The sequence below is a fragment of the Salmo salar genome, chromosome 10 (assembly GCF_965601325.2).
Source record: "Salmo salar chromosome 10, fSalSal1, whole genome shotgun sequence".
NCBI classification, from domain to species: Eukaryota; Metazoa; Chordata; class Actinopteri; order Salmoniformes; family Salmonidae; genus Salmo; species Salmo salar.
Window position 1 is genome coordinate 40,712,776 of NC_138300.1, and position 27,241 is coordinate 40,740,016.

General features: G+C 43.2%; 1 protein-coding gene across 10 annotated transcripts in view; it reads left to right on the top strand.

Moving 5' to 3' along the window:
- Positions 1–27,241, top strand: part of LOC106560366 (exocyst complex component 2) — a 96,026-nt gene that overhangs the window by 30,675 nt on the left and 38,110 nt on the right. For all 10 annotated transcript variants that reach the window (XM_082957012.1, XM_082957014.1, XM_014123219.3 and 7 more), the window contains 9 exons: positions 7,328–7,408; positions 8,572–8,717; positions 9,553–9,634; positions 10,376–10,478; positions 12,092–12,210; positions 23,065–23,184; positions 25,476–25,600; positions 25,691–25,759; positions 25,868–26,025. In XM_082957012.1, coding sequence (XP_082813138.1) covers positions 7,328–7,408; positions 8,572–8,717; positions 9,553–9,634; positions 10,376–10,478; positions 12,092–12,210; positions 23,065–23,184; positions 25,476–25,600; positions 25,691–25,759; positions 25,868–26,025 — 1,003 coding nt within the window. The remainder of the gene's footprint in view (positions 1–7,327; positions 7,409–8,571; positions 8,718–9,552; positions 9,635–10,375; positions 10,479–12,091; positions 12,211–23,064; positions 23,185–25,475; positions 25,601–25,690; positions 25,760–25,867; positions 26,026–27,241) is intronic.

Consider the following 27,241-nt stretch of genomic DNA (forward strand, 5'->3'; position numbering starts at 1 on the left):
GCTTTTGAAAAGCTATAGTGTACCCTTAGCCGAGGCACTTTCAAGGCGGCACATTCCATCTGTCTGAAAAGAGTATAAGACCGGTATGGTTTGGGATAACATTAGTGTGGTGTTTTACAGTGGGAGTTAGAATAAGACCGGTATGGTTTGGGATAACATTAGTGTGGTGTTTTACAGTGGGAGTTAGAATAAGACAGGTATGGTTTGGGGATGACATTAGTGTGGTGTTTTACAGTGGGAGTTAGAATAAGACAGGTATGGTTTGGGATAACATTAGTGTGGTGTTTTACAGTGGGAGTTAGAATAAGACAGGTATGGTTTGGGATAACATTAGTGTGGTGTTTTACAGTGGGAGTTAGAATAAGACAGGTATGTTTTGGGATAACATTTCGTGGGGGGAGACCGGGGGGGCGGTGGTGTTTTACAGTGGGAGTTAGAATAAGACAGGTATGGTTTGGGATAACATTAGTGTGGTGTTTTACAGTGGGAGTTAGAATAAGACAGGTATGGTTTGGGATAACATTAGTGTGGTGTTTTACAGTGGGAGTTAGAATAAGACAGGTATGGTTTGAGATAACATTAGTGTGGTGTTTTACAGTGGGAGTTAGAATAAGACAGGTATGGTTTGGGATGACATTAGTGTGGTGTTTTACAGTGGGAGTTAGAATAAGACCGGTATGGTTTGGGATAACATTAGTGTGGTGTTTTACAGTGGGAGTTAGAATAAGACAGGTATGGTTTGGGATGACATTAGTGTGGTGTTTTACAGTGGGAGTTAGAATAAGACCGGTATGGTTTGGGATAACATTAGTGTGGTGTTTTACAGTGGGAGTTAGAATAAGACCGGTATGGTTTGGGATGACATTAGTGTGGTGTTTTACAGTGGGAGTTAGAATAAGACAGGTATGGTTTGGGATAACATTAGTGTGGTGTTTTACAGTGGGAGTTAGAATAAGACAGGTATGGTTTGGGATGACATTAGTGTGGTGTTTTACAGTGGGAGTTAGAATAAGACAGGTATGGTTTGGGATAACATTAGTGTGGTGTTTTACAGTGGGAGTTAGAATAAGACCGGTATGGTTTGGGATAACATTAGTGTGGTGTTTTACAGTGGGAGTTAGAATAAGACAGGTATGGTTTGGGATGACATTAGTGTGGTGTTTTACAGTGGGAGTTAGAATAAGACAGGTATGGTTTGGGATAACATTAGTGTGGTGTTTTACAGTGGGAGTTAGAATAAGACCGGTATGGTTTGGGATAACATTAGTGTGGTGTTTTACAGTGGGAGTTAGAATAAGACAGGTATGGTTTGGGATAACATTAGTGTGGTGTTTTACAGTGGGAGTTAGAATAAGACAGGTATGGTTTGGGATAACATTAGTGTGGTGTTTTACAGTGGGAGTTAGAATAAGACAGGTATGGTTTGGGGATAACATTAGTGTGGTGTTTTACAGTGGGAGTTAGAATAAGACAGGTATGGTTTGGGATAACATTAGTGTGGTGTTTTACAGTGGGAGTTAGAATAAGACAGGTATGGTTTGGGATAACATTAGTGTGGTGTTTTACAGTGGGAGTTAGAATAAGACAGGTATGGTTTGGGATAACATTAGTGTGGTGTTTTACAGTGGGAGTTAGAATAAGACAGGTATGGTTTGGGGATGACATTAGTGTGGTGTTTTACAGTGGGAGTTAGAATAAGACAGGTATGGTTTGGGATAACATTAGTGTGGTGTTTTTACAGTGGGAGTTAGAATAAGACAGGTATGGTTTGGGATAACATTAGTGTGGTGTTTTACAGTGGGAGTTAGAATAAGACAGTTATGGTTTGGGGATGACATTAGTGTGGTGTTTTACAGTGGGCATGTAATCTAAGGACTTCCTGACCATTCCTCAGAACTCTGATGGACGTGTGGAAGCTGGCCTCTAGGTTTGTGTGTATGTGGGTGTGTATTGCCTGGTGTGTTTTCTGAAAAGTGTGTGTGATTCTGCGTGTGTTTGTGTGCCGGTGGCCACGTCTCTGCAGCTCCTGGGTTTTCCTGTTGTGTGTGTAAATCAAATCAAATTATATTTGTCACATGTGCCGAATACAGCAGGTGTAGACCTTACAGTGAAATGCTTACTTACAAGCCCTTAACCAACAATGCCGTTTTAAGAAAAATAAGTGTTAAAGTATTTGCTTAAATAAAATATTACAAATAGAAAAATATCAAATAATTAAAGAGCAACAGTAAAATAACAGTAACGAGGCTATATGCAGGGGGTACCGGTACAGAGTCAATGTGCTGGGGCACAGGATTTGGGCGTGCACACGTTAGCGCAGTGTGGTCTAGCAGTGGTTGATTAAAGAGGCGCGTGTGTGTGTGTGTGTGTGTGTGAGCAGAGCACCACTCCACTGCAGTGTACCACAGTTGCGCTAGCCAACCACAACACGCTTAATTCATCTTCATTAAAACAGCATCAGCTCTCATATGTCAATCACAGTGCTGCCTGTAGCAGGGCCATCTAGTTCTGTACTGCTTTCCTATTAGAACCGTAGAGTGGAGTGCGTGGATTCATTACACAAATACAAACACCTACTAACGTACACACATACTAACATACTGACACTTGACACCCATACACACTGAAACACATGCACACGCATACACACATGTATACCCAAACAGATGCACACACACTCCCATGGCCTTTCTGATTCACTCTCTGATAACTCTGAGGTAACATTTTGACTGCTGTCACTCTGCCAGGTAGCTCAGTCAAATCAATTGTTCAACTTTATCAGTCATATTTTTGTCTGTTTACTCTAATTCCCCTCATAGCCACTCAGTTACTTCCCCTGACTATTTATATGTCTCAGTCATTATTATGATTGCTTTCCGTATGTAATGTTTGTGCCCGGGTGGAGCAGGGGGGTCCGAATCCGAGGCAATATTTTCATTGTTAGCGTCTGAATCTAAATAAACGGAGCAGGGCAACACAATGCAGGCCAGAGCAATAGGGATGATAACGGCCCTAATATGACCGAGGGGAACAATACAGTCCCTTTCTCACGTTCACTCTGCTGAGCGTGCCCATTATGAGCCAAAATGGGAAGAGCAGGAGATAATGCACCCTCAGATGGACTCATGGCCTGTGAACCAGGAAGCAATGGACCATAAGATGACAAGTCAATTGACCTGTGTCATTAGGCTGTACTTCACTGTAAAGGTTTGAGAGTATATTCTGCCTCCTTACAGCACGGCTGTGAAGCTCATTCCACGGAGGGCGGAGTGTCTGCAGGTTTTACATTTTTACTTTCAATTAAGAACCGCCAGGTGAGGGGAGTTCCTTACTAATTAGTGACCTTAATTCATCAATCAAGTACGAGGGTGGAGCGAAAACCCGCAGAACCTCGGCCCTCCATGGAATGAGTTTGACATGTGCCTTACGGCATAATAGTCCTGTGATTATGTCTGTTTTTAGGGAGATGATTCTGAGGCCCTTGTTTGTTTTGGTTATTGAGGATGTCTCAGCGCTAGTCCTGGTATGGATAGTAAGCTTGATGTATGGTTGAAGTTACATCCAATGGTCAAGTATGGTCAGGGTTTTCTTTTAGGAACGTGCCAGCCATCTTGACGGCACTTGGCGGCTCCAGCAGTTGCTCACTGCCAGGTCCAGTTAGCACAGCTGTCTGCAAAACTGTGAATCCTTTCTTTGTCTGTCTCTCTCCATGTTTGGCAAGTCGTCTGAGTCATTCTAAATGAGCTCTACTTCAGGTGTTGCTGTACAAGTTTAAAGGAAATGAATAATGAAGGCTGTGTGTGCGTGTGTGTGTGTGTGTGTGTGTGCTCTGTGGTCAGCATGTGTTACATTAAAAGTGGCATGGTACTAATAGCTGTTTAGCCTGTGGTGCTTCCAGCTCACTTAATCACCATTTAATGGCTTTTATTTTTAGTCTCCTCCTCAGTTTATTTTCTCTTCTGGCTGCATGTGAGAATTTTATTGATGGCTCTCGTAAAAGCCAGTGGTGTTTTATTATTAAGAGAGAGCAGGGGAGTGGGGATCGCAGTGTGGAAATAAGGAAGGAATGTCTCTGCATGGACCAAATCTGGAAAATGAATGAGTTCTGTTCAACCAAAAAATGGTTTAAACAAGTGGTGCGTTTTGAGAATCCATGGGGTTCTTCTCTTTCTCCTCTTCTCTCTCCTGTCATAATCTCTCTCTACTTTCTCTCTTGTGTCTTGCCCTCTTCATTCCTTCCTCTCTTCTCATTTCATCTCCTCCAACAGAAACGTACGTGTGTGTGTGTGTGCCACTGATGTCTCAGTAATAATGTCTCTGTATGTTTCCCTGCTGGGTTTAAGCACACAGTTTAGCACCAGGCACTAACTGGCTATCCCCACCCATCCTCATCCCACAGCACTATTTATGGCTAGTTTGGTTAGTGCAGTGGCTAGCCCAAATGCTAACCTCAGTGCGTCTAGTGTTGTGGACAGTGATAAGCTCTCTCCATTTAGGGAATGGAAAATACAGCCAACTGTTGCTCCCTAAACATGCTTACTTCACTGCTTATTACACCCTTCTTACACTGCTCCCCTTGTCTATTAGACTGAGGCTTGTAGATACATAGTGACAGAGAAGAGGAGGGTACATCGAGGGGTTACTTGAGGTCAAAGGTCAGACGACCTCGGTGTCTAGGGTCACCCACCCAGTGGACCAGGGGCTGGGTAAAACAGGAAGTGAAGGAATAGTTCTCTAAACTCTCTGTGTGACCCAGAGCAGACAGGCTGTTGAAAAGCATGGGGGGGGGTTCATAGTTCATAGTCATAGTTGGGGGCTGTTTGGTTAGGCTGATCCGCTGACAAACTGAACCATCTTTCACAGGGGTCTTCTGAGACCTGGCTGACTGACTAACTGGCTCACTGATTGACAGAGGCCGGGTTCCTTCCTTCTTTTTGTGGGGGGGCCTCAGAAGAATTTTGAAATTTTATGTTTTTCATTGTTGTGTGAAAAGGAAGTGGCCCTGCGATACAGGAAACGGACCACTGCTACCGTGTTCCAAAATCCCATATTTCCCAGGGCCGTATTCCCGACGCTCCGAACCTCCGACTCCGGTGCATAGTCAGGAGTCAAAACATCTCCAACTTCAGAACCCAGGGAGGCTGTATTTTTATTTTGGATCCATTCTTTTCAATGGGTTCCAGGAAGCTGAGTGGGGGCTGCCTGTGTCTCTTCCTCCGCTCGTGTGTGTGTGTGTGTGTGTGTGTGTGTGTGTGTGTGTGTGTGTGTGTGTGTGTGTGTGTGTGTGTGTGTGTGTGTGTGTGTGTGTGCGTGTGTGTTAGTTATCTGGAGGCTGTCGGGGTGTTTAGGTTAGCCGTGACGTCATAACTGCGGCAGCAAGTATGTGTGACAGACAGAGAGGACACACAGCTGGCAGGGGGCACGGGGGTCTCTGCAGAGACAAAAACCAGGACCCTGAGGGTGTGTGTGTGTTTGTACAATACACTAGACTTCTCTCTACTCTATACTTTTCAGAGCAGATGGCATTATTCTTCCATAAAACCTCTGGTCTCCCTGTTTCTGCCTGTAGGCTAAGTAAGTCTATAGTTCCTGCCATGGCTCTCTGAATGTCCTCTGGCCATTCTGCTTGCGTTGGTTCAGTGATGGCCGTGTCGATTTACGCAGCCATGATATGATGGCATGTTTGATTAGTGAGGTTCAGGAATACCTCAGCCTCTCTGCCTCAAGGCTCCCGTCTTTCAGAACAGGACCCACATTTATTTACAGAACTCTCTCTCCCCCTTCTCTTTTTCCTTCCTTCATTCCTTTTCTCTCGCTTTGTTCCATTTTAGCTGACAGTCGTTGTTTTCAGTGGAGCGAATGAGGGTAAGAGAGTGGTGAAAAGCAGAGAATAAGGAAAGGGGGCTTGAAAGGGGGATGACATCCTTTTTCTCTTTCCCTTGTCAGTGTTTCTCGTCTTGTACCCTAGCCTCCCCCATTTCGCCCCTCTTTCTTCTCTTCCCCTCCATCCTCTCCTCTCACCCTACTCTCCTCCTCTCTCCCCCTCTCCATCTTCTCTCCCACCCTCCATCTTCTCCTCTCTCTCCCCCTCTCCATCTTCTCTCTGCCCCTCTCCTCTCCCCCCTCAATAAACGCTCACTGCCCCTCTCAGCACCCAGCTGCCCCACTACTGTCATTTGAGAAGCCCTGAAACTCACTCACTCACTCACACTCTCTCTCACACTCTCTCTCACTCACTCACTCACTCACTCACTCACTCACTCACTCACTCACTCACTCACTCACTCACTCACTCACTCACTCACTCACTCACTCACTCACTCACTCACTCACTCACACTCTCTCTCACTCACTCACTCACTCACTCACTCACTCACTCACTCACTCACTCACTCACTCACTCACTCACTCACTCACTCACTCACTCACTCACTCACTCACTCACTCACTCACTCACTCACACAAATGACTCCAGACCAATTCTGACCTCTCTTCTATCTCCTTTTCTTCTCCTCTTCTCACCTTTTACACTCTACCTTTCATCTACTTCTCCTTGCCTTACCACACCAGCACTATTTCCTATTCATTGTTGATGTTGGACTGCGGACCCACCAGATCTTTATTCATTAGTGTTGTATAGTCAACCTGACACAAGCAGCATCCCTCTCAGCAGTAGAAATACTGCTTTTCAGTCTTCAAGCTCTCCTCACCCAAATATTATTCCTCCAACTGATGAAACATTTGGATGTACATTTCCTCTGGGAGTCTCTTGGTCTTTGGGTGCACAGTATCTACAGTCTATGATCCATTTTGAACAGTCTTCTTTCCCCTAGATTATTTTCCAGTCAGGTTACAAAGGCCCCCAAAGGAACATCAAATGCTAATCTGGAGTGGATTTTGATTGGGGGCACCAATTCAGTCAGGTTAGGTCAAGTGGATCAGTTACAGTAGCTGTGGTCAGGTCAGTGGTTGGCGTGGGAACGGTTGAGAGGGGGCGTGGTCAGAGTCAGACAGAAGCCACTGGGGCAGAGAGGCTGTTTATTGTTTTAACTTCAGTTCCTCAAATTGGAATCTCATAATTACGCATGTTAGATTGAGCAGTAGAGGCACTCTGTGATTACAGATCACAGAGACCTTAAAATAACTTGAATAACTCTCTTTCTCAATGTGTCTCTATATCTGAGTCTGTGCTGCTTTAATTCAGTGATTTGATACTGAATTCAGAGCTCAGATTTTTTTTTCTTGTCTCCTTTGATTGAACAGAATACTTGTAGCATCCATGACAGCTAGTCCTGGTGTTGAATAAAACGTTATTGTTATTTTACAGCGATCCACCAGAGGTTGGAGTCTGATGGGACAGAGAAGGTGGAGGGCTCCATGACACAGCGCCTGGAGAACGTCCTCAACAGTAAGCCTTCCATCTTTCTATCCATCCATACATCTACAATATGCATCCGTCCACCCATCCATTCATTCATCCATCATCCATCCATCTATTCACTCTCTGTTAATCTCTCTACCTCTCAGTTGGAACATACACCAATTCATAGGTCAAATCAAATCAGTAGTATGTATTGTAATCTGAAAGCAGACATCATCCCAGCTGATATTGTTTAGACTACCTTCTATCTCTATAGGAAGTCCAATTAGCAGGAAGTTTCTTCAGAAAACACCACCTACCTAACTATCAATCTGTTTGAGGATAGATAGTGCGGTTTCGCCTCCTCGCCACCCACCAATTATCTCACACACATACACCACGTTGTGTGTGTTCATTTTTCCCTGTCTGTAGAGTGTCTCTTCCAGCTAGATCCTCTGTCCCTGTCTCCCATCTCATACATGATAATGTGACTCCTAAATTGCAGCATCAATAAACATGTCCTCGGGGTTGAAGGTAAATAAACCTCCCTCCCGGACGCTGCTTTCATCCCCACAGCCCCAGACAGACATGCATGTGGGCCCACAGCCGAGAGCTCAGCAACCGCACACCTCCATAACTCCCTACATGTGGGCCTTCAGCTCGAGAGTAACGGACCCACCCCTCCCCCACCCTCCAGTCACCACACACCTCCCCACCAGTGGGTCTACACAATCACAAACATCCCCCCGAAATATCAAACAGCATGACAACTCGTCAGTCAGAGTGCAGAGTGGGGAGTGAAAAATGTGAAATATTTCTCTGTTCGCTGTTTCAATGTTTTTCCTTTTGAGATTTGGTGTGGTGGGGGCGAGGGGGCTAACTCCTTTTTCTGATTAAAATCATTTTAGTGAGTCCTTGTTTTTTCTTTTTTTGCCGGCACATCCGAGGCCACCCACGAAGCCAGAGAGTAGCGTGTGAATGGCCCTGAGAGGGGGAGAGAAGGAAAGACTGAGAGATGGCTGTCATGCTCTCCTTACTGACTCTCTCTCTCTACCTCTGCCTAGTTCAGGTAGCTTCCTGGCACACAGCTTCCTGGCACACAGGCCACAGAGGGAAACCAGATTCTCGTCTGAAAGATGATATGCATTAGTAGTAAAAAAAAATATATATATTTTTTGATACTCGCCCTTTCTTTATCCCCCCCATCTCAGGAGCCAGTGATACAGCAGACACTCTGTTCCAGGAGGTTTTGGGGAGGAAGGATAAAGCTGACTCAACACGTAACGCCCTCAATGTTCTGCAGCGCTTCAAGTTCCTCTTCAACCTGCCGCTCAACATTGAACGAAACATACACAAGGTATACAGAACACACACACACACACGCACACCTGCCCCTCAACATAGAGAGCAACATACACAAGGTGCCCATCATACACACACGGACGTGGACACAGATACACATACGGACACACACACACACACACACACACACACACACACACACACACACACACACACACACACACACACACGTCTATACACTAACACACACAGCATACACACACACACATTTCTATATACACACACACACAGCATACACACCTCTGTCGCTCATCATCAAGCACAGTATCCAGAAGGTGGTGCTACAGAGGCCTGAATGTGTGTAGGGTGTATTGTGTATTCAGTTTACAATGCTAGAGTCTCATCTTGACATGTTCCTGTCCGCTGTACATATGAGCTTTTTCTCTGTGTTACAAAATTCAACCAATGTGATATTGTTACAGTGCGAGTTTAATGTTGTTGTGTTCTCTCTACATGTTATAATCATAAAGTATTATGTTGTTGTGTTCTCTACATGTTATAATCATAAAGTATTATGTTGTTGTGTTCTCTCTACATGTTATAATCATAAAGTATTATGTTGTTGTGTTCTCTCTACATGTTATAATCATAAAGTATTATGTTGTTGTGTTCTCTCTACATGTTATAATCATAAAGTATTATGTTGTTGTGTTCTCTCTACATGTTATAATCATAAAGTATTATGTTGTTGTGTTCTCTCTACATGTTATAATCATAAAGTATTATGTTGTTGTGTTCTCTCTACATGTTATAATCATAAAGTATTATGTTGTTGTGTTCTCTCTACATGTTATATTCATAAAGTATTATGTTGTTGTGTTCTCTCTCAGGGAGATTATGATGTGGTGATCAACGACTATGAGAAAGCCAAGTCTCTGTTTGGGAACACTGAGGTCCCCGTCTTTAAAAAAGGTAGGATAAAGTGAAGAGATCACCGAAGATTTTTATTTTATATTTTTTTTATTTCACCTTTATTTAACCAGGTAGGCTAGTTGAGAACAAGTTCTCATTTACAACTGCGACCTGGCCAAGATAAACCAAAGCAGTGCGTCACAAACAACAACACAGAGTTACACATGGAATAAACAAACATACAGTCAATAATAAAGTTGAAAAAGTGTATATATACAGTATGTGCAAATGAGGTAGGATAAGGGAGGTAAGACAATAAATAGGCCATGGTGGCAAAGTAATTACAATCTAGCAATTAAACACTGGAATGGTAGATGTGCAGAAGATGAATGTGCAAGTAGAGATACTGGGGTGCAAAGGAGCAAGATAAATAAATACAGTATGGGAATGAGGTAGTTGGATGGGCTATGTGCAGTGATCTGTGAGCTGCTCTGACAGCTGGTGGTTAAAGTTAGTGAGGGAGATATGAGTCTCCAGCTTCAGAGATTTTTGCAGTTCGTTCCAGTCATTGGCAGCAGAGAACTGGAAGGAAAGGCGGCCAAAGGAAGAGTTGGCTTTGGGGGTGACCAGTGAGATATACCTGCTGGAGTGCGTGCTACGGGTGGGTGCTGCTATGGTGACCAGTGAGCTGATATAAGGCTGGGCTTTACCTAGCAGAGACTTGTAGATGACCTGGAGCCAGTGGGTCATATACTGTACTGCAGTAAGTGTGATCCTCTCCTCCTGTGTGTCTGTCTATAGTGTATGCCGAGGTGGAGACTAGGATCGGGGCTCTGAGGAGTCTGCTACTGGACAAACTACTGGAGACGCCATCTACCTTGCATGACCAGAAGAGATACATCAGGTCTCAGTAGACTTCATGTATATGTACGGTAGTGAGGAAGACGGGTTTGTTACATTCGCCCCATTCTCACTACCCTCTCTCACTTTCTATATGTTTATCTCTCGTTGTATACCTGTCTACAAACCCTTGCTTGCTCTTCCTCTTTCTCTCTTACTTCTCTGGCTTTCCTTAAATACCATCTGGCTGTTGCTCTTTCTCCCCTTATTACTCTATTTCCCTCTCCCTCGCTCTCCTTTTTTCTCTTTTCCCCTCTCTCCTTGTTCCTCTTTTCCGCTCTCTATCTTTCTCTCTTCCCCCTTCTCCTGCTCCCTCATTCTCTTCTACTCCTCTCCCTCCTCTCCCTCCGTCCTCATAGTTGTGGTCTGTGATAGTTTATTATTACTCAGAACGACCCGTCAGAACCAGAGAGAGCAGCTCACGATCACAGCAGCCATCTTTCATCCTCCTACATTACATTAGAGCTAGCTGGCTTTAAACGTCCACCATGTCAAACCTCCTGTTTACCTTACACCCATTAGGGGAACCTAGGGGGTCTCTGGTGGGGGTTGTGGTGGAGTAAAGTCAGACATGGTTTCAAATAGTATTTGTTTCCCTTCAAATATTTTAGTTGCTCTTGATAGAAATTGCCTGGTTTAAAAATGGAACCAACGGAATTGTCCCAATTGTGCAAACCGCGCCCATCTGGAACTCCAGGCTGACTTAGTCGAATGCTGAAAACAATTTGAAAAGAAACAAATACTGTTTGAATCCAAATAGTTGGCTTGTTGTGTCTTGTAGGGGTTTGGGGGCTGGAGGTTCCCTTGTAATGAGGAACAAATGATTCTGGTCTGGTCAGGTCTGCCTGTTATGTGATGGTGTCAGCCCACAATGAGAGACTAGAGAGTAACTCACTCATTTGAGATGGTCCCACACAGTACTGAGTGATGTAGAGGGAATGTAGTGGGGAAGAGGACTGTGGGTAGGGGATGAGGGTTTTTGGAATGAGATGGGGAGGGGAGAGGGTTTTGGGAATGAGTTGAGGATGAGGGTTTTGGGAATGAGTTGAGGATGAGGGTTTTGGGCATGAGATGGGGAGGGGATGAGGGTTTTGGGCATGAGTTGGAGAGGGGATGAGGGTTTTGGGAATGAGTTGGGGAGGGGATGAGGGTTTTGGGAATGAGTTTGGGAGGGGATGATGGTTTTGGGAATGAGATGAGGGTTTTGGGAATGAGTTGGGGAGGGGGTGAGGGTTTTGGGGATGGGTAGGGGGTGAGGGTGAGGGTTTTGGGGATAAGTTGGGGAGGGGATGAGGGTTTTGGGGATGAGTTGGGGATGGGATGAGTTGAGGCGGGGATGAGAGTTTTGGGGATGAGGGTTTGGGGAATGAGTTGGGGAGGGGATGAGGGTTTGGGGATGAGTTGGGGAGGGGTTGAGGGTTTGGGGATGTGTTGGGGATGAGGTTAAGGCAAAGGCTACAGGAGATGGAGGTTGCTGGGTTTAAACTTAAATCTGAAGTGTCATGTTGAAGTGTTTTTTTAAAACCCATTTCTTACCTGAGTGTGTCAGCATTGACGACATCACCTGTGAAGTGCTGTGCCCACATTCTAATTCTTACCTGTGTGTGTTCCTTCCAGGTATCTCTCTGACCTGCATGCACCAGGGGACCCTGCCTGGCAGTGTATCTACGCCCAGCACAAGTGGATCCTCGGACTGATGCAGAACTGCAAGGAGGAGTTTATCAATGACCAGAGAGGTGAGTTACAGACACACACACACACACACACACACACACACACACACACACACACACACACACACACACACACACACACACACACACACACACAGATCCACAAACAGAGTCACATGCAATATAGAAAGAAAAGCCCTTATTTCCCCATTTCAGTCAGACTGGTTAGGTTGACTAAGAGAATTCATGCTTTCTCTTTGCCATATCCCGACACACTCCCCCTTTTCCTCTCTTGCTCTTTTTCTCCCCGTCCCTCTCTCCCCCCCTTTTCCATCTCTCGTTCTGACAGTCAGTGTGTTTATTTTTTCATGAGCGTATGAATAAGATGAAAGAGGGGGACTCTTGGCGTTGGACTTGGGTTTCAGGGCCCGACACACCGCGTGCGGCCGCACAGATGGATTGGAACAATTAACCCCAATTAAGCTGTTTCTCTGTTAAATCAGCCAGCAGGAAAATGTGGATGTGAAACCATCCTCTCAGGAAGAACAGTACAGCAACCCATGAACACACACACACACACTCAAACACACATGCTAACCTCTCACCATTACAATAACGAGAGGTTAGCATGTCTTGGGGGTATGATATTTTTGCGTCTGTAACTTTCTCACTCATTATTCATGATTCATTCAAGACTACACTCTTAGAAAGGTGCAATCTAGGACCTAAATGGGTTCTTCGGCTGTCCCTATAGGATTACCCTTTGAAGAACCCTTTTGGGTTCCATGTAAAACCCTTTCCACAGAGGGTTGGCTCTACATGGAACCCAAAAGAGTTATCCTAATGGGGACAGCCGAAGAACCCTTTTGGACCATTTTTTTCTAAGAGTATATGTATAATCATGGTAGCATCCACATTAATGTAGAAGTGTTTAGAAACATATTATATTATTATTTACAATAAAAGTGACTCCACAATACATTATTTACCATTAATTTCTATTGGGCACAAAATAATCGGAAATGCATCCAACAAGCTTGATGTAATCATTACATGCTAGGAATATGGGACCAAATACTTAACTTTTGATTACTTTAATACACATATAAGTGAATTTGTCCCAATACTTTTGGTCCCCTAAAATGGGGGGACTATTTACAAAAAGTGATTTAATTTCTAAACGGTTTACACTATATGGATGAAAATACACTCAAATTAAAGTTGGCAGTCTGCACTTTAACCTCATAGTCATTGTATCATTTCAAATGCAAAGTGCTGGAGTACAGAGCCAAAACAACAACTAAATTATCACTGTCCCAATACTTTTGGAGCTCACTGTTTACACACAGTATGCTCATAGACACACGCTCACACGTACTATGCTCATATTCACAAGCCCAGACACACACAGAACACTGCGTGGGTGGTGACTGCCGTACGCAGTGGAGTCCGAGTATAAACAGGGCTAATGATAAGGGGAAATGTGGTTTCCGGGGCTCAGGGTGATGAATATGGGGGCTTAGTGTGTGTCTCTACCACTCCGCTCACACGGAGCTGCTTCTCTCATATCTGGGATGGAGTTAGTTACACATCACAACAGACATGGACACCTGTCAGTCAGCTGTTAGTCTACACAGAGTCAGGAAGTCAGATGTGTGAATTTAGTGAGGGCTCAGAGTATTTAGGCCTACTGTATGTAAGTACATGGATGACACCAGTCACTCAGTTTCACTTAGGGAATTATTTCAAGAAAACATTGAATATCAAAAGCACACACACACACTCTGCAGCAGCAGCTGTCTCCTGGCCTCCTGTCTTGTCTTGTGAGCTCAGCCACTCTGCATATACCTGGCAGCCATTTACACTTGTAGACCATATCCCCGCTTCCCTCACCCTCAACCCCGCCCTCCAATCCCAGCCCCTGAAACCAGTGCTTCCCAAAAACATCCCTCAACCACAGCCCCTCCCAGTATCTCTCAAACCCTTGCTCCACTCTCACTCCTCACATCCATCATCACACACACACACACACACACACACACACACACACACACCCTATTGTCAGAGTCACACCTGGCAGGGCAGGCCTATTAACTCTGTGATTGATTGGTTGTGTCTACAGTAACTGATGTAATTTTCCTCTTTCATTCCTGGGTTAGCGGAATGCTCCGGAATGTTCCGGTCCAGAACGTGACGGTTCCGAAGCCCATTCTAGGGTGTTATTAAGACTCATAATTACCTCAGAAAATGATCCTAAAACGTGAATTAGCTGTATTTGCCTTTGGTTGAAACTAATTAATCACATTTTGATGTGTGGTTGGTTGATTTGTAGCATAGCTGCGATCAGTGCAGCGCTAGCAGTCAAATCAAATCAAACTTTATTGGTCACGTACACGTGTTTAGCAGATGTTATTGTGGGTGTAGCGAAATGCTTTTGTTTCTAGCTCCGACAGTGCAGTAATATCTAACAATTTCACAACATATACCCAATACACACAAATCTAAGTAAAGGAATGTAATTAAGAATATATAAATATATGGACGAGCAACGTCAGAGTGGCATAGACTAAGATACAGTAGGATAGAATAGAGTACAGTATATACATATGAGATGAGTAAAGCAAAATATGTCAACTTTAATAAATTGACTAGTGTTCCATTTATTAAAGTGGCCTCTAATGTGCTAGTGATGTCTATTAACAGTCTGATGAGATAGAAACTGTTTTTCAGTCTCTCAGTCCCAGCTTTGATGCACCTGTACTGACCTCGCCTTCTGGAGGCATCAGTTGCTTCCGTATGTCTACAGCGCATTTGGAAAGTAATCAGACCCCTTGACTTTTCCCACATTTTGTTATGTTACAGCCTTATTTTAAAATTAATTAAATTGTTTTTTCCCCCCTCATCAATCTACTCACAATACCCAATAATGACAAAGCAAAAACAGGTTTTTAGAAATCTTTGCAAAAAAACCGGAAATATTACATTTACATAAGTATTCAGACCCATTACTCGGTACTTTATTGAAGCACCTTTGACAGCGATTACAGCCTTCAGTCTTCTTGGGTATGACGCTACAAGCTTGGCACACCTGTATTTGCGGAGTTTCACCCATTCTTCTCTGCAGATCCTCTCAAGCTCTGTCAAGTTGGATTGGGAGCGTCGCTGCACAGCTATTTTCATGTCTCCAGAGATGTTAGATCGGGTTCAAATCCAGGCTCTGGCTGGGCCACTCAAGGACATTCAGAGACTTCTTCCAAAGCCACTCCTGTGTTGTCTTGGCTATGTGTTTAGGGTCATTGTCCTGTTGGAAGGTGAACCTTTGCCCCAGTCTGAGGTCCTGAGCGCTCTGCCGCAGGTTTTTATCAAGGATCTCTCTGAACTTTGCTCCGTTCATCTTTGCCTCGATCATGACTAGTCAACCAGTCCTTGCTGCTGAAAAACATCCCCACAGCATGATGCTGCCCCCACCATGCTTCACTGTAGGGATGGTGCCAGGTTTCCTCCAGACTTAACACTTGGCTTTCAGGCCAAAGAGTTCAATCTTGGTTTCATAAGACCAGAGAATCTTGTTTGTCATGGTCTGAAAGTCCTTTAGGTGCCTTTTGGCAAACTCCAAGCGGGCTGTCATGTGCTTTTTACTGAATAATGGCTTCCGTCTGGCCACTCTACCATAAAGGCCTGATTGGTGGAGGGCTGCAGAGATGGTTGTCCTTCTGGAAGATTCTTCCATCTCCACAGAGGAACTCTGGAGCTCTGTCAGAGTGACCACTGGGTTCTTGGTCACCTCCCTGACCAAGTCCTTTCTCCCCCGATTGCTCATTTTGGCCGGGCGGCCAGCTCTAGGAAGAGTCCTGCTGGTTCCAAACTTCCTCCGTTTAAGAATGATGGAGGCCACTATGTTCTTGGGGAACCTCAATGCTGCAGACATTTCTTGGTACTCTTCCCCATATCTGTGCCTCAACATAATCCTGTCTGAGCTCTATGGAAAAGTCCTTTGACTTCATGGCTTGGTTTTTGCTCGGACATGCACTGTCAGTTGGGGGAGCATATATACACAGGTGTGTGCCTTTCCAAATCATGTCCAATCAATTGAATTTACCACAGGTGGACTCCAATCAAGTTGTAGAAAGGATGATCAATGGAAACAGGATGCACTTGAGCTCAATTTCTTTATACTTGTCAGACAGGCTACTGCGTCTGCTGTGCAGATATAGGCGTACAGAAGAAGGCTAATTCGTTAATTTTCTATTCGAATATTTTTGATAAAGATAAGTATTATATTGTTAAATTAGAGGATGAACTCTGGTAGGCCTAAAGCATTCTTCCTCTCCTCAAATTCAACTATCTAAGTCAGTTGGAGCGCCGGTGCGCATTGTCTTCATATCATAGGCCTGAGGTATAATACGCTAATAGCCACACCACACCAAACTGTCACAAAAGTTTAAAAACGTTATTAGGGTAATATCAAAAGTAAGTTAAGCCATTGTTTATAGGTAAATATACGAGCAGGATATTATATTACGGCAAACACAACATTACAGTTGGAACTTAAGTTCACCCAAAGAAAATGGCTCAACAGAATGAAACAAAACACGAACTGGTTTAAACCTTCACAAATATTTTAACAGGTTATATTGCAGCATTTACCAAGAAAGTCTAGTACCTACCATACCCAACAAATGACAGCAGTAGGTTAATGATATTTATTTATTTTACAAGAGGTCTACTTAAACTAAATATTGAGCACACAATTAAAAAGTAGATCAAAATTAACTTAGCCAACGGAAATGTCTCAACAGAAGGAAGCAAAACAGGTTATGCATATTTAAAGAACTGGTTTGGATGAGTAAATAGGCCTACAATGATATATAATAATAATAATAATAATAATAATAATAATAATAATACAACAAAATTCATAAATAAAAGTTCCAAAATTGCATCCTACCTGAGTAGCCTGCATTTGGCTTCGCCGACATTGTTCTCATATTTGTCCACTACAATATTAAAACGTTTCCATACGGAGGACATTCCCCTGGTAGCAGGGCTCCAGACTAACATTTTCCCCTGGTGTCACTGGTGGCACCAGCCCGTGATTTGGTTGGACCAATTTTTTTGCGGCATCACACAATAGAAAAAAAGAGTAGGAATATCATCTTAAAGTCATTCACAGTGCTTTATTAAAAAGTGGAATTGACTACTGAGATGGTATTGAAGAAATAAGTTGTTTCATCATCTTGTGATTCAAAAAATAATAATTGCAACCTAATCCAGTGATTGTCATGCTTTCTGTGTAGACATTTATGCTACTGTTGTTATTTTACTATTAAAAAAGGGCTATATATATTTTTCAATAGAGATGAATTTTCCTGCATCTTTCTGTGCTGTAATATCATAGTTTATTTATTTGGGCTTAATTCACCACATGAGTAAGTGGAAACTCAAAACACATTAGCTAGATCACTTACTCTAAAGATAATACCCACTCATAGTAGCCGTGTATTAATTTAACATTATATTAAATGTACCAAAAAATGTTGTTGGTGTAGCCTACCGTCCAATGAGGCCTATGCAATCGCAATGGCCAATGCGCATTTCACTCACTCCGTATCTCAAAGCCATATGAAATATCCTTGTAAAATAGTTGCTATTGAACTTATAATTGAGAGTTGAGAAATACCTACAGAAAGCTGAGAACATCCTCTCTACATCTGTGACAACAAGATAACTGTGTTTTCCCAGCAATAGGATTTTAAAATGTTATACAGTCAGAAAACTTTCTTTCTCCCAGAGCATTTTTTTCACCCCGGGAAAGGAAGAGGGAGAGTGGCTCGCTCGACACAAAAACAGGCCCCAACAAAACAGGTACAGGGGCCGGCAGACACTTTCATTACAGGAATCATGAGGATAATGTAGCCTACTTTATCATTGACCAAAATAGGATGTTTTTAGTGAGGTGAATAATTGTGCAGCCAGCACCGACGCGACCAATGCATATTTTTTAACTCGCACAGCCAAGTCAAAGGGTCGCAAAAGGCAACTAAATGCTTGCAGTCTGGAGCCCTGCCTTGTAGGCTTTTCACTATAGGCATACTCTCTAACTTTTGTTTTACTTCAATGAAAAAGCCTCCATCTTCACAATCAACAGTAGCCTAGGTCAAGGCTCCTCTCTCACTTTCTCTCTCTCCTCAGCAGCAGGGCAGCCCCGAACAATTTGGCTGGCTACAAATTAATTTATTAGCTTTAAAAAAGAAAAAAGAAAATGTACCCCCCTTCTTCAGAGGACACACATCTTGTTTGGTTTTTACAGCTTTTCTGCTACATTTTACAAATACATTTTACATACACATTTTGCATACTTTTATATAAAGCAATCACATAACAATAATACCTGACCAGACATGAGCTCTTTAATCCCGCCACTCTCAGCCCATTCCACCTATCACCATAGACCACCATCGTTTGGTTTCCATGTGCCATATATTTTTCAATTGTGCTGTGATATTTTACATACATTTTGAACCTTTCTAATCATATAGAATCCACAGATTGTGAGCTAAAGATGAAAGCCTTTCCTACGAGTATTATTATATTATTTATTGACTGACTATGGTTTTCCAGATCGCTCAACACTGGTATTTGTAGAGTTAATTTTAAGTGAATGTTGGGATTTTTTTTAAACATTCCTGAACCTGTGACCAGAAACAAGCTACATAGGGGCAATACCAGAATAAATAATCTAGTTATTCTGTCTCGTCGCAGCAAAATCTACAGTGCTGAGATTGTTGTATGCCCCGTATATATAGCATTCTGTTGGTGGCATGAATTTTGTATAATCATTTAAATTGAAAAACTCAGTGTTGAATCAAGTGTTGTTTTTTGTACCAGTTCATAAACCATGTGCCATGGAATCGGTACATCAAAATTCTCTTCCCATTTATTTTGCAACCTGTACGGCGCAGCTACTGTATCAACATTTTTGTCCTCAAATGAAGCTGGTATATTTTTCTATTTATGCCAGTTCCGTTCAGCCAATTTGTATCTTTAGTATATGGCAGTTCCCTACCTTCTCTCTTTTCCACTTGCCGCCTCCATTTTTGTGGTAATGCTGCAATCAGTTGGTTCTAAGTTTCTTTTGAGCAGACATTCTCATAAATTTTCCTTAGCTGCATATGTGACAAGTCCAGCGTTTTATATTCATAATATCGTTAATAAATATAATAAAACATTTCCATAAGGATTTTTTTTTATTAATCAGTATATTTGAGTTTAACTATAACATTTGTTGTAATATTTGTTCTATCTTTTCTGGAGGATAAAACTGAAATTGTAACCAGATTTGTATGGCTTGTTCAAGAAAGGGCGATACTTTAAACCAAATTTAATTTTCAATTAGTGAGAAGTTGTAATCTGTATAAAGGCAAAAATGTAATTTTTGAACAACAGATGAGCCTTTCTTAATCTACTGGAGAACCATTTTGGGTTTAAGTATAATTTATGTATGAGTGAAGCTTTTAGTGAGAGGTTTAAAGCTTTAATGTTTCATCATTTTAGCCCCCCCAAACTCATATTCATTATATAAATAGGCGCACACACACACACACACACACTTGACACCATGGGAAAGGGTTCACCCGACACCTGTATCAACAGCAACAGCTCTGATCCCTCTCTCTATAAAAAAAGATGGGAACATGGCCAGGAATGAGAGAGAGAACACAGCTCCATATGTGCAGAATCTCTGTCTGTCTATGTGCCCATTGCTTGCGTCTTTGTGCGTGCGGGTTGTGTGTATGCTTAAATATGTACTTCCAAACATACAGTGCCTTCAGAAAGTATTCGCACCCCTAGACTTTGTCCAGATGTTGTTGTATTACAAATTGGGATGAAAATGGATTTGTCATCTTTTGTCAACGATCTACACAAAATACTCTGTAAAGCCAAAGTGGAAGAAAATTCCCAAGCAGACTAGATGAAAAATCTGTCGATGTGCCTTTGAGCAAGGTACTTAACCTTAATTGCTCTGCATAAGAGCGTCTGCTAAATCAGCTGATCCAAATAATCAAAGCTTGATGATGCGTTGGTTATTTGAATCAGCGGTGCAGTGCTAGGACGAAAACCAAAACGTGCACCCAGGGGGGGCCCCAGGACCGAGTTTGGCAAATGCTGTGCTAAATGACTAAAGAGTAAAAATGCAAGTTGGTTGTTGATCATTGCTAGACAGCCATTTTCAAGTCTTTCCATAGATTTTCAAGCCGATTTAAGTCAAAACTCCCTAGTCCTTGCCGATGACAAGCTTACCCATACCATTATACAGCCACCACCATGCTTGAAAATATGAAGAATGGTACTCAGTAGTGTGTTATGTTAGTATTGTGGAGTAACTACAATGTTGTTGATCCATCCTCAGTTATCTCCTATGACAGCCATTAAACTCTGTTACTGTTCTAAAGTTACCATTGGCCTCATGGTGAAATCCCTGAGCGGTTTCCTTCCTCTCCGGCAACTGAGTCCACCTGTATCTTTGTAGTGACTGGGTGTATTGATACACCATCCAAAGTGTAATTCATAACTTCACCATGCTCAAAAGGATATGCAATGCCATCTACCAATAGGTGTCCTTCTTTGCAAACCATTGGAAAACATCCCTGGTCTTTGAGGTTGAATTTGTACTTGAAATTCACTGCTCGACAGAGGGACCTTATAGCTAATTGTATGTGTGGGGTACAGAGATGGGGTAGTAATTTAAAACAGGTTAAACACTATTTTTGCACACAGAGTCCATGCAACTTATTCTGTGACTTGTTAAGCACATGTTTACTCCTGAACTAATTTAGGCTTACCATAACAAAAGGGTTGAATACTTATTGACTCAAGACATTTTAGCTTTTCATTTTTTATTAATTAATTTCTAAAAACATAATTCCGCTTTGACTTTATGGGGTATTGTGTGTAGATCAGTGACACAAAATCTAAATGTAATCCATTTTAAATTCGGGCTGTAACACAACAAAATGTGCAAAAGTAAAAGGTGAATACTTTCTGAAGGCCCTGTATGTGTGTGTATGAAAGATTGTGTGCTTCTCTAGAGGGTGCTTATGGTCTCTTTCCTGGTTTATCTGACTCACCTTGTAGTTTACTAACATTTGTAGATGGAAGGGTTTGGTTAGTGCTTGTGCACAGTCAGCCTGCAGCCCTTCAATCTGGGGGATTCACCAAGCTCACTGACCACAACAGAGCGAGTGTGTCATATGTTTTGCAAATAAGTCAGCTCTTTTTCTTACTGCATTTACAGTAAGGATCTGTAGGCGTTCTAAGTGGTGTTGTTCTATCAGTACTTTACCCTGACTTTCATTTTGTCTACTCCCTTCACAGAACAGCGCAAACTGTATAGAAAGAGGAGTGGGAGGCCCCGGTGCACAACTGAGCAAGAGGACAAGTACATTAGTGTCTAGTTTGAGAAACAGATGCCTCACAGGTCCTCAACTGGCAGCTTCATTAAATAGCATCCGCAAAACACCAGTCTCAACGTCAACAGTGAAGAGGCGACTCCGGGATGCTGGCCTTCAAGGCAATGATTGATGTGCCATCCTGGATGAGCTGCACTACCTGAGCCACTTGTGTGGGTTGTAGACTCCGTCTCATGCTACCACTAGAGTGAAAGCACCGCCAGCATTCAAAAGTGACCAAAACATCAGCCAGGAAGCATAGGAACTGAGAAGTGGTCTGTGGTTACCACCTGCAGAACCACTCTTTTATTGGGGGTGTCTTGCTAATTGCCTATAATTTCCACCTGTTGTCTATTCCATTTGCACAACAGCATGTGAAATTTGTCAATCAGTGTTGCTTCCTAAGTGGACAGTTTGATTTCACAGAAGTGTGATTGACTTGGAGTTACATTGTGTTGTTTAAGTGTTCTATATATATATAGATAGATAGATAGATAGATAGATAGATAGATAGATAGATAGATAGTACCAGTCATAAGTTTGGACACAAATACTCATTCAAGGGTTTTTCTTTATTTTACTATTTTCTACATTGTACAATAATAGTGAAGATATCAAAACTATGAAATAACACGTATGGAATCATATAGTAACCTGAAAAGTGTTAATGGAAGCAAGTCCCAGCAACAATGTTCCAACTTCTAGTGGAAAGCCTTCCCAGAAGAGTGGATGCTGTTATAGCAGCAAAGGGGGACCAACTCCATATTAGTGGCCAGGATTTTGGAATGAGATGTTCGATGAACAGGTGTCCACATACTAATGGTCATATAGTGTATTTTTCTATTTGGTCCTCAAACTTGAACTCGACTCTGAGATGTGCCATTTCGAAAATGAGGCGTTTTCCAGAATACGCAACATCACTCTCCCTCATCTGATTGGTCAGGTAGGCGGGCTTTCTGAGCCAGCATACACTCCCTCATCTGATTGATTGAGTTGGCGGGACTTTGTGGCTGTGGTAACTAGTGATTTCACATCTTGTGGAGAGCAGCACTGTAGCTCTCTATCCCCATCTAGTGGAGACTGGAGCGCAGTGAGCGGCCTGATCAGGTCAGCGTAATCTGACCCAGACGTCACTCTGCCCAGCTAAACCGAATTCACCTCTGCGTTGTACAAACCCACTGCCCTCTCCTCAGCTCCCCTTTGCTCCCTTCTCCTCCTCCTCTCTCGCTCATCACTCTGAAACAACGGGGCATTCTCTCCATCGCCGGCAAGGGGAGAGATGGATCAGAAGACAAATAAAGAAAGGAGGAGGGGATTGTTTGGTGTGAAAGCCTGCTGAGATTATTGAGGAATGTGGAGTTATTATGAAAACGTTTGATTTAATCTCTCAAGTATTTGATCCTGTGGGTTCATCTCTCTCGCTCTCTGTCTTGCTCTCTCTCTCTACCTCTCTATCTCTCCATCTCAGTGGGGTTGGGGGCCATAGCCCTGGATCTAGAGGGGGACCCTCGCCCATCGGCGCTCAGTAGGATCAGGGACACAGCTTCTCTGAAGAGGGGGTGCAGTCTGCGTACCCCCCGCCCCAGCAGTGAGTAACACTAGCTACACTATATAAACGTCCTCTCACTGTCAACTGCGTTTATTTTCAGCAAACTTAACGTGTAAATATTTGTATGAACAAAACAAGATTCAACAACTGAGACATTAACTGAACAAGTTCCACAGACATGTGACCTAACAGAAATTGAATAATGTGTCCCTGAACAAAGGGGGTCAACATTTTTATTTAACCTTTATTTAACTAGGCAAGTCAGTTAAGAACAAATTCTTATTTACAATGACGGCCTACACCGGCCAAACCCTGGACGACGCTGGGATTTGGAGTCCTATGGGCCTGATACAGCCTGAATTCGAACCAGGGTGTCTGTAGTGATGCCTCAAGCACTGAGATGCAGTGCCTTAGAACGCTGCGCCACTCGGGAGCTCAATTTGTCTAGGACCAATAGGCTCCTTAACAGCTTCTACCCCCAAGCCATAAGACTGCTGAACAATTAATCAAATGGCCATCGGACTATTTACATTGATCCCCCCCCCCCCCCCCCATTTGTTTTTTACACTGCTGCTACTCGCTGTTTATTATCTATGCATAGTCACTTCACCCCTACCTATATGTACAAATTACCTCGACTAACCTGTACCCCCGCACATTGACTCGGTACCGGTACCATGTGTATATAGCCTCGTTATTGTTATTTTATTTTGTTACTTACATTTTTTTTTACTTTAGATTATTTGGTAAATATCTTCTTAACTCTTCTTGAACTGCACTGTTGGTTAAGGGCTTGTAAGTAACCATTTCACGGTAAGGTCTACACATGTTGTATTCTGCACATGTGTCAAATAAAGTTTGATTTGATTACAGTACAGTATAACAATATATCAAGTTAAATGAAATTTGTAACATACACATATTTAACAGATGTTATTGCGGCTGTAGCGAAATGCTTGTGTTTCTAGCTCCAACAGTGCAGTAGTATATAACAATTCACAACAATACACACATCTAAAAGTAAAAGAATGGAATTAAGGAATATTTAAATATTAGGATGAACAATGTCAGATTGGCATAGACTAAAACACAGTAGAATATAATACAGTATATACATATGAGATGAGTAAAGGCAAAATATGCAAACATTATTAAAGTGACTAGTGTTCCATTATTAAGTGGTCAGTGATTTCAAGTCTATGTAAGTGGGGAAGCAGCCTCTAAGGTGCAGGGTTACGTAACCGTGTGGAAGCCGCCTAGTGATGGCAATTTCACAGTCTGATGGCCTTGAGATAGAAGCTGTTTTTCAGTCTCTCGGTCCCAGCTTTGATGCACCTGTACTGACCTCGCCTTCTGGATGATAGTGGGGTGAACAGACTGTGGCTCGGGTGGTTGTTGTCCTTGTTGATCTTTTTGGCCTTCCTGTGACATCGGGTGCTGTAGGTGTCATGGAGGGCAGGTAGTTTACCCCCGGTGGTACGTTGGGCCACCGTCTGGAGAGCCCAGTGGTTGCGGGCGGTGCAGTTGCCGTACCAGGTGGTGAAACAGCCCGAGGGGATGCTCTCAATTGTACATCTGTAAAGGTTTGTGAGGGTTTTAGGTGCCAAGCCAAATTTCTTCAGCCTCCTGATGTTGAAGAGGCCCTGTTGCGCCTTCTTCACCACACTGTCTGTGTGGGTGGACCATTTCAGATTGTCAGTGATGTGTACACCAAGGAACTTGAAGCTTTCCACCTGCTACACTGCGGTCCCGTCCCACTGCTGGGCCGTAGGGCAGTGCGATGGCGATTGCATCGTCTGTGGATCTATTGGAGCGGTAAGCAAATTGAAGTGGGTCTAGGGTGTCCGGTAAGGTAGAGGTGATATGATCCTTAACTAGCCCCTCAAAGCACTTAATGATGACATAAGTGAATGCTACGGGGCGATAGTAATTTAGTTCAGTTACCTTTGCTTTCTTGGGTACAGGAACAATGGTGGACATCTTGAAGCAAGTGGGGACAGCAGACTGGATAGGGAAAGATTGAATATGTCCGTAAACACCCCAGCCAGCTGGTCTGTGCATACTCTGAGGACGTGGCTAGGGATGCCGTCTATACACACACTACCAGCGATTCTCAACCTGTGTTGTGGACAATGTAGATTTGTAATGCTTCATCGTGAACTATACTGTGTCTTTATGTACAGCACTATATAACTCCACTACATTCTCTTGTCTCTCTGTAACCTGTCTGCTTGTGGTCTGTAACTTGTCTGCCTGTAACCTGTCTACCTGTGGTCTGTAACCTGTCTGTCTGTGGTCTGTAACCTGTCTGTCTCCTGTGTGTGTTGTAGCCAGGCGTTATGAGATGCCCCAGCAGGTGCAGTTTGTGGAGAAGCTGTCGGACGTGGTGATTGGCCAGCTGCCCAACTTCTGGAAGCTCTGGATCTCTTACGTCAACGGCAGCCTCTTCAGCGAGGTCCCACACACACACACACACACACACACACACGTACTCTCTGTACACACCTATATCAGTCCTCAAGCACTGTGTCTGTTGTTTAAACAGACTGGTGAAAAATCTGGCCAGGTGGAGAAATCGAAGAAGAATGCCAGACAGAGACAGAACGACTTTAAGGTACGTTTTGTTGAGTTAGATATACTTTTGGTAAAATTCAGAAGACTCTTTCTGTGTGTAGTTTTACTTCCTGAAATGGTTTGTGTTATATATTTGATATCTCTGTAGAAAATGATTGAGGAGGTGACCCATCGCCTGGTGAAGCTGGTGAGAGGTGCTCTCCTCCCCTCTACTCTGACAGAGCTGGAGCTGAGGCTGTATGGGGGCTGGGAGAGTAAGACTGAACTCACTGGACCCTGGCTCACACACGTCATACACACTGTCAGGTATGGACACCTCGCTCTAGTGTATTGATGATGGCGCCAGAGAGAATGGCTGCAGTTTTATTGGTCTCCTAACCAATTGTGCTATTGTCTGTGTTTTTTCGCATGATTTGAACATATTGTTTCTGCCACCGGACAGCCACAGGACAGCGATTACTCACCTCGTATTGAAAGATGATTTGTTCTTTAACTAGTCGGACGAGAGGGATTAACTCCAGACACCCGACAAGTCCCTCATCCCCGTCATTCGCTGGAGAAAGAGACAGGGATATCAAAGACGAAGGTCGGGGTGCCTTGTAAGGGTCCGGCAGCGAGTGGGTAATTTGCATTTACCATTGGTCCTATCAGCCAACGTACAATCATTGGATAATAAAATAGACAAACTACAAGCACGTATATCCGACCAACGGGACATTAAAAACTGCAATATCTTATGTTTCATCGAGTCATGGCTGAATGCCGACATGAATAACATACAGCTGGCGGGACACACTGTATCGGCAGGACAGAACAGTAGCCTCTGGTAAGACAAGGGGTGACGTTCTATGTATATTTGTAAACAACAGCTTTTTCACGATTTCTAAGGAAGTCTCAAGGTTTTGCTCGCCTGAGGTAGAGTATCTCATGATAAACTGTAGACCACACTATTTACCAAGAGAGTTTTCATCTATATTCTTCGTAGCTGTCTATTTACCACCACAAACTGATTCTGGCACGAAGACCGCACTCAATGTGTTGTATACGCCCATAAGCAAACAGGAAAACACTCATCCAGAGGCGGCGCTCCTAGTGGCCGGGGACTTTAATGCAGGGAAACATAAATCCATTTTACCTCATTTCTACCAGCATGTCACATGTGCAAGCAGAGGAAAAATAACTAGACCACCTTTACTCCACACACAGAGACGCATATCCAAAGCTCTCCCTCGCCCTCCATTTGACAAATCTGACCATAATTCTATCCTCCTGATTCCTGCTAACAAGCAAAAACTAAAGCAGGAAGCACCAGTGACTTGGTCAATAAAAAAAGTGGTCAGATGAAGCAGATGCTAAGCTACAGTTTTGTTTTGCTAGCACAGACTGGAATATGTTCCGGGATTCTTCCGATGGCATTGAGGAGTACACCACATCAGTCACTGGCTTCATCAATAAGTGAATCGATGACGTCGTTCCCAAAGTGTCTGCGTACAATTTCCAACCAGAAGCCAAGGATTACAGG